General features: G+C 41.5%; 1 protein-coding gene across 1 annotated transcript in view; it reads left to right on the top strand.

Moving 5' to 3' along the window:
* ANKLE1 (ankyrin repeat and LEM domain containing 1) overlaps positions 1–12640 on the top strand; it is a 172345-nt gene that overhangs the window by 88640 nt on the left and 71065 nt on the right. The window contains exons 3-5 of the mRNA XM_063916311.1: positions 6581–6686; positions 6773–6872; positions 9556–12186. Of these exons, the coding sequence (XP_063772381.1) occupies positions 6581–6686; positions 6773–6872; positions 9556–12186 (2837 nt within the window). The remainder of the gene's footprint in view (positions 1–6580; positions 6687–6772; positions 6873–9555; positions 12187–12640) is intronic.

The raw sequence follows: 12640 nt of genomic DNA, 5'->3' as shown, positions 1-12640 counted from the left end.
GGAAATTTTGTCCCTGTGTGACTGCACCCCAGCCTCTCAGGCTGGCATCTGTGGTCACCAGGATCCAATCCTGAATGCCGAATCTGCGGCCCTCTAGTAGATGAGCACTCTGCAGCCACCACAGAAGAGACACCCTTGTCCTTGGCGACAGGGTTATCCGCTGATGCATCTGAAGATGCGATCCGGACCATTTGTCCAGAAGATCCCACTGAAACGTTCTTGCATGGAATCTTCCGAATGGAATCGCTTCGTAAGAAGCCACCATTTTTCCCAGGACCCTCGTGCACTGATGCACTGACACCTGGCCTGGTTTTAGGAAATTCCTGACTAGCTCGGATAACTCCCTGGCCTTCTCCTCTGGGAGAAACACCTTTTTCTGGACTGTGTCCAGAATCATTCCTAGGAACAGGAGACGTGTCGTTGGAATCAGCTGCGATTTTGGAATATTTAGAATCCACCCGTGCTGACGTAACACTAACTGAGATAGTGCTACTCCGACTTCTAACTGTTCCCTGGACCTTGCCCTTATCAGGAGATCGTCCAAGTAAGGGATAATTAAAACGCCTTTTCTTCGAAGAAGAATCATCATTTCGGCCATTACCTTGGTAAAGACCCGAGGAGCCGTGGACAATCCAAACGGCAGCGTCTGAAACTGATAATGACAGTTTTGTACTACAAACCTGAGGTACCCTTGGTGAGAAGGGTAGATTGGGACGTGGAGATAAGCATCCTTGATGTCCAGAGACACCATATAGTCCCCTTCTTCCAGGTTTGCTATCACTGCTCTGAGTGACTCCATCTTGAATTTGAACCTCTTTATGTAAGTGTTCAAGGATTTTAGATTTAAAATTGGTCTCACCGAGCCGTCCGGCTTCGGTACCACAAACAGCGTGGAATAATACCCCTTTCCCTGTTGTAGGAGAGGTACCTTGATTATCACCTGCTGGGAATACAGCTTGTGAATGGCTTCCAAAACTGCCTCCCTGTCGGAGGGAGACTTTGGTAGAGCAGACTTCAGGAACCGGCGAGGGGGAGACGTCTCGAATTCCAGTTTGTACCCCTGTGATACTACCTGCAGAATCCAGGGGTCCACTTGCGAGTGAGCCCACTGCGCGTTGAAATTTTTGAGACGGGCCCCCACTGTGTCCGAGTCCGCTTGTAAAGCCCCAGCGTCATGCTGAAGACTTGGCAGAAGCAGAGGAGGGCTTCTGCTCCTGGGAAGAGGCTGCCTGGTGCAGTCTTTTTCCTCTTCCTCTGCCCCGGGGCAGAAATGAGTGGCCTTTTGCCCGCCTGTACTTATGGGAACGAAAGGACTGAGTTTGAAAAGACGGTGTCTTTTTCTGCTGAGAGGTGACCTGGGGTAAAAAGGTGGACTTTCCGGCCGTTGCCGTGGCCACCAGGTCCGATAGACCGGCCCCAAATAACTCCTCCCCTTTAAACGGCAATACTTCCATATGTCGTTTGGAATCCGCATCCCCTGACCACTGTCGCGTCCATAACGCTCTTCTGGCAGAAATGGACATAGCACTCACTCTTGATGCCAGGGTGCAAATATCCCTCTGTGCATCACGCATATATAGTAATGCATCCTTCAAATGCTCTATAGTTAGTAATATACTGTCCCTATCCAGGGTATCAATATTTTCAGTCAGGGAATCCGACCACGCCACTCCAGCACTGCACATCCAGGCTGATGCGATTGCTGGTCGCAGTATAACACCAGTATGTGTGTATATACCCTTCAGGATATTTTCCAGCCTTCTATCCGCTGGTTCTTTGAGGGCGGCCGTATCAGGAGACGGTAACGCTACTTGTTTAGATAAACGTGTGAGCGCTTTATCTACTCTAGGGGGTGTTTCCCAACGCGCCCTAACCTCTGGCGGGAAAGGGTATAGTGCCAATAATTTATTAGAAATTAGCACTTTTTTATCGGGGGAAACCCACGCTTTATCACACACCTCATTTAATTCATCTGACTCAGGAAAAGCTACTGGTAGTTTTTTCACTCCCCACATAATACCCTTCTTTGTGGTACTTGTAGTGTCAGAAATGTTCAATGCCTCCTTCATTGCCGTGATCATGTAACGTGTGGCCCTACTGGACATTACGTTTGTCTCCTCACCGTCGACACTGTACTCAGTATCCATGTCTGGGTCTGTGTCGACCCACTGAGGTAACGGGCGTTTTATCGCCCCTGGCGGTGTCTGAGACGCCTGGACAGGCACTAATTGATTTGTCGGCTGTCTCATGTCGTCAACAGTTTTTTGTAAAGTGCTGACATTGTCACGTAGTTCTTTAAATACAACCATCCAGTCAGGTGTCGACTCCCTAGGGGGTGACATCACTAATACAGGCAATTGCTCTGCTTCCACATCATTTTCCTCCTCATACATGTCGACACAATCGTACCGACACCCAGCACACACACAGGGAATGCTCTGATAGAGGACAGGACCCCACTAGCCCTTTGAGGAGACAGAGGGAGAGTTTGCCAGCACACACCAGAGCGCTATATATATATATATATATATATATATATATAGGGATAACCTTATATAAGTGTTACTCCCTTTTATAGCTGCTGTTTATAATTTAGCTGCCAATAGTGCCCCCCCTCTCTCGTTTTTACCCTGATTCTGTAGGGACTGCAGGGAAGAGTCAGGGAGCCGTCCTTCCAGCGGAACTGTGAGGGAAAATGGCGCTTGTGTGCTGAGGAGATAGGCTCCGCCCCTTCACGACGGCCTTATCTCCCGCTTTTTTCTGGAAAACTGGCAGGGGTTAAATACATCCATATAGCCCAGGAGCTATATGTGATGTATTTATTTTGCCATCCTAAGGTATTTCTGTTTTTATTGCGTCTCAGGGCGCTCCCCCCCAGCGCCCTGCACCCTCAGTGACCGGAGTGTGAAGTGTGCTGAGAGCAATGGCGCACAGCTGCAGTGCTGTGCGCTACCTTAGTTGAAGACAGGAACGTCTTCTGCCGCCGATTTCACCGGACCTCTTCGTTCTTCTGGCTCTCTAAGGGGGCCGGCGGCGCGGCTCCGGGACCCATCCAGGCTGAACCTGTGATCGTCCCTCTGGAGCTAATGTCCAGTAGCCTAAGAAACCCAATCCACTCTGCACGCAGGTGAGTTCGTTTCTTCTCCCCTTAGTCCCACGATGCAGTGAGCCTGTTGCCAGCAGGACTCACTGAAAATAAAAAACCTAAAATAAACTTTTACTCTAAGCAGCTCTGGAGAGCCACCTAGCATGCACCCTTCTCGTTCGGGCACAAAAATCTAACTGAGGCTTGGAGGAGGGTCATAGGGGGAGGAGCCAGTGCACACCAGCTAGTTCAAGCTTTTACTTTTGTGCCCAGTCTCCTGCGGAGCCGCTATTCCCCATGGTCCTTACGGAGTCCCAGCATCCACTTAGGACGTTAGAGAAAATAAGTTTTACTTTTAGACTACAATCTGATAGGTAGACATACAGAGAGCAAGCAAAACATGGTTATATTGGTTATATTATTTACAAAATATGTATCTGATAAACATTTTCCTTTGTTTTAAGTTGTGCTATTCTCCTTCAATTAACATTGTACAGGGGTGTGAGCTCCTGCTTAAGTGTGTTTAAATATATATTAAAAAAATAAGTATATATATATATTTATTTATTTATTATATTTTATTTATGGAAATTGTATCTTTGGAGGGCGCCTATTGTGAAAGTTTTTATATATTAACACCCTTCATAGAGCAACAAGATATATATCTATGCTACCAAGATTGGTCTATTTGTTATAACCTATTGTACATTAAATACAACCACAGTACTTGATCTTCAAAGTATATATATAATTTATTAAAACACTTTTTAAAAATACTTAAAATAAATTAATAGAATAATTTGATACATAGATACACTTGTATTTCTAAATGATCGAAGAAACAGCTTTTGTCTTTTGTCTTGAATCCAAACACTATATCACTCAGCGCGTTTCGTCATCTGACTTCATCAGGGCTGTATTACAAAATGAGTCTGTACTGATGGACTCTTTGTTAATAGTGTGGTCCTTTTCAATTGGATTTTCAAACAAATATGTGTCTTTAGTGGCGCTTAATCAGACTCTTCCTCCTGTCCAAAAATTGGATTGAGTGGTTGATTATAAATTGGCCCTCATGTACTTGATGTCCTTTTTTTCTAAATTCTGCGGTTAGCGGTCCCAGCCAATCAATTAAAAATTTGACAGATAGGGTTTTAGTATATGGTCCTCCTAAAAACGAAGGTATTAAATTTTCTTAACCTTCTTAATAAGATCCTCTCTCCTTTTCCTTCCTGTTCTGTAGCTTGTTGAGCATTCTGAGATGATTGCACAAACAAGCTGTTTTTTCATAGTTTCTTCCAAGATAAACCCAATGGGTATAGACAGCAAACTGGAGAAATCTTGTAAATACTGTTTCCCGTGGTCCTGAAACAGATATCCCCTCACCAGAGAATCACCCAAACAAGAGACCCAAGGCAAATTAATACCAGTTGTTCATTTATTCACACAGGTTTTAAGCATACACATTAAAAAGTTGTACAGAAATAAAACTTGTACATCATTGAGAAATGCCCAGAATATGATGATGGTAAATTAGATCCTCCCGCACCTTAACAAGGTGTGAGCTCAAAAGGGAGAATCTTCACAAACTGGATTAATAACTCATAGCTGACAGACCCTACGTGTTTCTTCTAATCGACTTCAGCAGGGGTAGTTAAGTAATGAAGGAAGGACCGAATGCGATATTGAAATGGTATATACAAATGGTCAAGCAACAACCTGGATATAAAAACCAATTAAGGTTTTTAAATCCCAATAGCTTTGGTGAAGCTTATCTACTAATAGGTAATGTAAGTATATAGGTATCTTTGAAAACACCTGAATATACTAGAAAGCTTTTACATCCAAATAGCTTTAATGGAACTTGTAGAAGTTTATCATAATGGTATAGCAGGAACTAGAACAATTTTAAGCAACAAAACCTCTACAATAGGATTCACAAATGGGTCAGAAGCGCTTTGCAGCAAACGAATGTGTGAAAGTTTGAGTCATTATATGGTCATTAAATTGGTTGTTATTTGCAAAATATGTATCTGATAAACATTTTACTTTGTTTTAAGTTGTGCTATGCGCCTTCAATTAACATTGTACAGGGGTGTGGGCTCCTTTTCAAGTGTGTTTTAAATATATAATAAAAAAATAAGTAAATATATAATATACTGTGTGTGTATATGTGTGTGTATATATATGTATGTATATATATATATATATATATATATCATATATCCTGTACAGAGTGCACTCACCAGACTGGTAGTCAGTGGAGGTTTAATGTGGCATAAATAGAATCATCACACCGATGTTTTGGTCCTTATCGGACCTTTGTCAAGGTAGGTATATATATATATATATATATATATATATATATGTGTGTATATATATATATATATATATATATATATATATATATTTGTGTGTGTTTACATACGTGTGTATGTATGTAGTGTTCTGACTAGAATGCATGCAGGGCACTAAGGTATAGGGATAGCGCCCAAAAACGGAGGCGTGGTCCCATAGGCATCACTCTTGGAAACGTTCCCAACACTTACTGTGGTGCTGGCCTTCCCCCAAGCTCTCCTCTGACTGTGAATAGATGCCGTGCGCATGTCCATGGCATCTATTCACCCGGTGGTGATTGCTACACTGCAACTTTTCCCACTTGTGGGACACTGCAACCCGTGTTTGGGAAAGGAACAGTGTTTTTATTTATTTTTTTCATCCATACATAGCCACGCTCATCCATCCTTCAGCATGGCCGTATGCACATCACGCCACATGAGTTGAATGCGAGGCTAGACACAGGATGAATGAGAGTGGCTATGTCTGTAAATACAGGGTGTTTCAAAACCATGGACTCCATTTCAAAGCAATATATTTCACAATATTTTGTGTTACAATTATTACAATCACCTACTGCACAGACAACATCGTGACGATAGTTTTATTAGTCCCAAACACTTCTGAGTGTCTTTCTCCAATGAAGTCACCGTTGCCGTGATTTTGTTTTTAAGGTCATTTAAATTAACCGCTAATGGTGGCACGAAATTACTGTCTTTGACATATCCCCACATGAAAAAGTTACAGGGTGTAATGTCTGGGGATCTTGGGGGCCAAGAGTGTAGCACCAAGTCTAAAGGTGCGCATACTCTAGACGATATTATGAGCAATTTTCCCATTTCCGACGGATCGGAACTACAAGTCATTCATAATAGTGCAGATCGTTTAGTGTCTGTGAACGATAAGGATCACGATGCGCGGCCCCGTTGATCGGAGCTTCTGATCTTCCCTCTTGCAGGAAAGATCTAAAGCTTTTGTCAATGACAGCATGCTCCTGGATGTAGACACTCCCAGATCTTAAGATATATATTTAAGATATATCATATGTAACGAGAAATCTTCATTTACAGGTCATCTAGTATATGGGCACCTTTAGGGTCCCGTGAGAGAGATCTCTTAACTGAATGTTACATTCGTTGACAGTTTTGCTGTTCCATTTAGGTCCATAGAAGCGTTGACCCCAGTACATGTAGCTGCTTCTTGGGGCTGTTGTAAGGCACTTATCTTTTTGCTGCGGAAAGGTGGTGACCCTACTCTTCAAGATCAGGTTTGATTTCCCTTTTCTTCCATAAAATAAATGTGAAATATACTGAAGCACTTTACCTGAATTTGTATCATGTGTGTCTGTCGTAGGAGGGAAATACAGCACTAGAGTTGGCATTGATGGAAAATAATAGAAGGTGCGTTGTAGCACTTCAAGAATATGATGAGATAAGTTCAGATCAAATGCACGGTAAATTTTTAAAATTGTACTTTTGTATTTCTTTGTATTTCTCTGACATTGAGATAAATAGAAGACCTAACATACAAACATGCAAGTCCATTAACAAGGAAATATGTACAGTATACAATTCATAGGGGGGAATTCAAATGTTTGAAAAGTCGATTGGGTGTCTGTTTTTTCCTAATTATTAGATAGGAAAAAACAGACACCCAACTGACTTTTCAAACATTTGAATTCCCCCCATAGTGTTCCAAGGGATAAAAATATTACACATCTCAACTAGTAGTAACTTATGGAATATGACCGTAGCCAGGAGTGTGTTACCTGACTAGGTTGTATCCCATATGCCCATGCCGCACTGCTGCGTTCCCTGTCTGTATAGGGGAAATCCTGCTGCTGCCCCCAGGGAATGAGGTTGCAGTCTATGACCTCTGACATCACTCCCAAAATCGTGCCCCAGAATGCCTTAGAAGTTGCACGCATGGGTACTAAAAGGGCTAGGAAGGGGACATAGTTCACCCTCCAGCACAATTATGCTGATCTCTGCATGAACAGAGATCAGCTGCAGTAGGGGGGTCTGATGATTAGTCCCTCATGACCCACTATCCCCTGCATTCTGCGTGTGGGGTAGGGTGGGTATATACCCATGGGGAAGAGTATCAATGGTGGTTGGGAAAGGGAATCATAGAGCCATATGAGTCTGGGCGGTGTCAGAAAGGTGGGGATGCAAAAAAACCAGGGTCTTTTTACATAGGGAATGGTTTATAAAACAGGGATTTCTTTTAATTCTCTGGGCAGTGTGGGGGGTATTGTTAGGATCTATGACTACTGGGGTGATCCATTGCTAATGGGATGTGGGAAGTTATTTTATAATTTGGAACTATGTGGATGATGGGGGGGGGGGGGGGTGCACAACACTTCCTAGAAATATATGTATTTTTTAAATAAAATATTTTAATACATTAAATACCTTTTAATCTTTATTAAGTGAAAAAACCAGACCATTTCTGAGCGTTTTTTTGTGGGGGTTTTATGTCGTTTTAAACCGCTACCGAAGCACAAAATCCTGGGTGACCTATTTTTATAGCTGAATTACTATGCCAGTGTTTTGGTGAGGCTATCTCTTCGATAACACCAAACATACTTACGGAAATATTCATCTGAAGTCGGAATTGCCGTCAAGTCGGAAACACTGCACTTTCCGACTTTTTTAGGTCAAATCAGGATTCAACCTATTCAACTCAGTTGCTGTTTTTCCTTGTCGGAAAACACGTTGATCGGCGGATTAGCTGCGGATCCACGTATTTTGTAGAATTTGCGGCCTTTTCTGACAGCTGTTTGGGCCATTTTCAGCAAAGCTGATTCGACTTAAAAAAAGTCAGATCAGCATTGTCGAAAACGGGCAAAACCTGTCCGAAATACACGCAAATTGAATACTGAACTGTCGGATCCTCTCAGTCGGAGAGGATCTAACAGGCATTGAATAGACCCCTTAGCAGGAATCCTTACCCTACACAAGCCTTGGTCTGAGCAGTCTGGCAGTTGCAACAAGGCCTAGTGTATCTGAGGGTGGTCTTCTGTATGCCGAATGTCGGGATCCCGGCGCACAGTATACCGGCGCCGGAATCCCGACACCCGGCATACCTACAACTATTCTCCCTCGTGGAGAATAAAATAGTGTGGTGCGCACAGCGCGCCACCGTGCCCGCAAGGGGCTCCTTTGCGCTCGCCACGCTGTCGGTATGCTGGTCGCCGGGAGCCCGAGCGCCGGCATACCGTACTACACCCGTATCTGATGTTCTCGGCAGATTCCTGGATTCCCAATTTGTTTTTTTAAATGGCTATTTGTCCACTGCTGAGCCTCTCAGACTCCCCTTGATGAAAACATTCAAGGGCTCCAGCCACTGAATTGTTGGTGTATGCAGTGACCATATTACAGGTTGAGTATCCCATATCCAAATATTCCGAAATACGGACTTTTTTGAGTGAGAGTGAGATAGTGAAACCTTTGTTTTTTGATGGCTTAATGTACACAAACTTTGTTTAATACACAAAGTTATTAAAAATATTGTATTAAATGACCTTCAGGCTGTGTGTATAAGGTGTATATGAAACATAAATGAATTGTGTGAATGTAGACACACTTTGTTTAATGCACAAAGTTATAAAAAATATTGGCTAAAATTACCTTCAGGCTGTGTGTATAAGGTGTATATGTAACATAAATGCATTCTGTGCTTAGATTTAGGTCCCATCACCATGAGATCTCATTATGGTATGCAATTATTCCAAAATACGGAAAGATCTCATATCCAAAATACCTCTGGTCCCAAGCATTTTGGATAAGGGAGACTCAACCGGTACACAAATATCCAGTGAATGGTAAAATGTTTGGTGCACATACAAATGGTGTATTTTGTACGCTGAGCTCGGCTTTGTTAGTCTTCTATTTAAAGGAAAAAAATCTGACTTTAAGTGATGACATGTAGCACTGAGAAAAACATTAGATTAGAATGTTGTAGTGTGCTCAGAAGTTTGTGTTACAAAATTGTTGTGGCTTATTATTTGATCTTTTGTTGATTTGAGTTTTTCTGATTTTGTCTGTTTAAATGTAGGTTTAGCTTTGATTTTTCTATAAAAACATTTCCAGAGATATAACATTTTATTCACATCCCTTCAATTTTCTCCACAGGGTATAGCAAACATGACTCTTGTCCAACTGATGATATCACTGAGATGAGCAGCATCACCCACCTTCTTGAGTCATCTTACGCAAAATCTCCGTTTAACAGCACAAAGATCTCTCCTTTCATGTCTCCTCCAAGAAATGTAACCACAGGAAAGGGCATGAACGATGCAGCAATATCAAGTCAGATAGAACTGTCCGGACTGGATACAAAGGTTCCTTCAAGAAACAAATATGAAAGAAATAGTGATATAGAATATTCTAAATTGCACTTTAGTGTTAATAACAAAGCCCTGAATAATAACAACTGTGAATTAGAAGCAACTGAATCAGGAGTCTCTGTTAAGTGGATGACTCAGCCCGCTTGTTGTTATAAAGACCCTTCTAGTGGCTTGCAATCTGACCTAATAGATTTGGATAATCAGCCCTTAAATACAGAAATTCAACAGCGAACCGTGCCCTTTAATACTCGTACTTTAGTGGATTCAGGCTCCTCAGAATATAATTGCGCTGAAAACAAAGGAGTAAAAGAAATACCTTTGAGCACTAATGCCACCAACCAGGAGTGTTCAGCATTTAAGAGCGTTATGGAGAACAATGACCAGTTGGTTTTAAACCACACAACGAATTTAACACACGTTGTGATTGTAGATGGAGTTGAAGGATTGGATGTAACTTCTCCAGATCATGCGTACACTTACAACAAGGGACACAGTGGTAATGACATGGAAAATACATTGGATATGTGTAATTATGGTGAAGTTGCTGGGGGTGGCCATTTTATAGAGCATGGAGAGAGCTACAGCAGTAGGTATAACAGTTGCCAGAATGAGTTCTATACCAGCCCTTGGGAAAATTCCTACTGTAGTGACAAAAGAGGATGGGACTCAGATGTGACAGACAAATCTTTCTTGGACTCGCACAGTAATCTGATTTGCAATCAGAATAGTGCTGGTGCACTTTCATGTTGTCAGAAATATTTATGCAAACCCTCAGTACTAGGTGCTATTGAGACATTGCCAGAAAGGATACCAGGCATTACAATAGACCACAAAGGATTTAAGGAAGGAACAGAGAGAGAGCACTTTGATACATCCATTCAAAGTGTAACATTGACAGTTGACAAACATAAAACTGCTAGAAACTCAGGAATATCATGCACTTCACAATCTCCAACTCTTTCTGTAGAAGGCACTCGTTACTATGAAAGTGAAAGCCAGGATTTAAAAATTAATTTAAGGGAGCTACTGCTGTTGACTAAGGGCTGCAGATTAAACATGTCTCAGCAGGACTTGCAGACTGTACACACCATTCCAGTGGCTGAAGCAGAAGCATCTTGTTTTGACACTATTCCAGTTTCAGTTCTTAGTGAAACAAAAACACATGTAGAACATGATCTGGCAATTAACCAGAATTTCAAAGATGGGAGTTCATCCTTCTCTAACACCTCTGCAGACACGTTGATTTCTGAATCTGATGAGCATAATGTGAAAGATAAAGTTGACAGTGAACTGTGTGAAGAATTGAGAAAAATGATGTTGGCAACTAAAGCCATACAGTCCCCACCTGTGAACGGAGAGAGAAGTCCCTGTTTCTTTACACCACGCTCCAAAAATAGGATTCTATCTTCCAAGTCTCGCCATAAAAATGTTTCTCTATTTGAGGACTCTGTGGAAATGCCTAGAAGAGATAGGCGAGTCAGGAGTCCAGACAGCATGTCAGTATTTCCATTGCAACCATATGAACTTGGACATACTTCTCCAAGACAGAAACACATAGAGGAACAAAATTTCTTACAGTTGGCCTCCACAAACCAAAGGCCAGGGAATGTTGGAGGAGACATTTCTGAGCAAGAAACCACAGTCAACATCAGTGATTTTCTAACTGATGACCTGTCTTCTTCAGAAACTAAAATCAAATCTAGTTTGCAATTTAAAAAAAACAACTTTGCAGATTGTGGGATTTTTGAAAGTGAATGGCTAACAGAGGATGGAGATTCCGAAAGTATTGGGGAATCAGATAATAAATATGCAGTCATAGGTTCTGCCATAGAAGGGAAGCCGTGGTCTGAATCTTTAGTAAATGGATCTTTCCTTCACAGTACAATAACAGAAAACTCTGCTGGGAATTGTTCTAAACTTCCACGTTACAGCTTTAGTAGGTTTTCCTGTGTTCCGAAAATAGGTAACAACTCAATACAATTAAACCAACAAAACCGCTTTAGTGAGTCTGGTAACCAGGAAGTGCCTTTATCACCAGGTGGTCGCCCAGTAAACCTAAATGAAGATGAACCTGTAGAATATCTGTATATGGACAATGAAAAAGGGCATGCACTAATTGAAAGGCATATACCATGCAAAGATCAGTCGACCTCCAACATCTCAGAAAATGTAGATGATACCGTTTTATATGACTGGAGAAACTATAATAGTAGCAACCAAAAAATAAGCAAAGTCTCATCAGCACGTCCACCTAATCGGGTAGCAGTGGAGCTCTACAGACTTTCTAATGCTGAACTTGCAAAAAGACTGAGGGAGCTAGGCGAGGACTCTATTCAAGTTACCACCAAAAATAGGAAGACTTGCATATTACTTTTAGACAAGCATTTGAAGGAACAAGCGACATGTGGTAGAGCAGGTAAGATACAGAATGAAGCTTTTGTTGTATTTACTATTTGTAATTTTTCATTTTGAAAATTTTTTTTTTTAATAAATCAGGGAAATCTTTTATAAATTGCCAGTTTTTTAATACAATCCTTCCTCTGCTAAAACAGTATACATGTGACATTATTTGGGTGTAGACATGAGAATCTGTGCCCATAACTGTTCTCTCTAGTATTTGCGTTTAAATGTGTATTTAGCAGATGCCAATCCCTTTATTATTCCATGCTCCCCATATATTTAATTTCTGATAATTTTTATGGATTCTGTGGAATATTAGAACATTTTTGTGAGTTGTGCTTGTGGATCATGGCATAAAGCAGGAATTAATTGCTCCAAATTTTGAAAAGAATAGTAACTTTATTTTAAATCTTTCCTTTTGAAGATTAGCACCATACCCGATTTAAGTCCAGTATTTGATTGATTGGTTG

Source organism: Pseudophryne corroboree, chromosome 1 (genome assembly GCF_028390025.1).
Source record: "Pseudophryne corroboree isolate aPseCor3 chromosome 1, aPseCor3.hap2, whole genome shotgun sequence".
Classification (NCBI taxonomy): domain Eukaryota; kingdom Metazoa; phylum Chordata; class Amphibia; order Anura; family Myobatrachidae; genus Pseudophryne; species Pseudophryne corroboree.
This window is presented reverse-complemented; position numbering and strand designations above follow the sequence as displayed.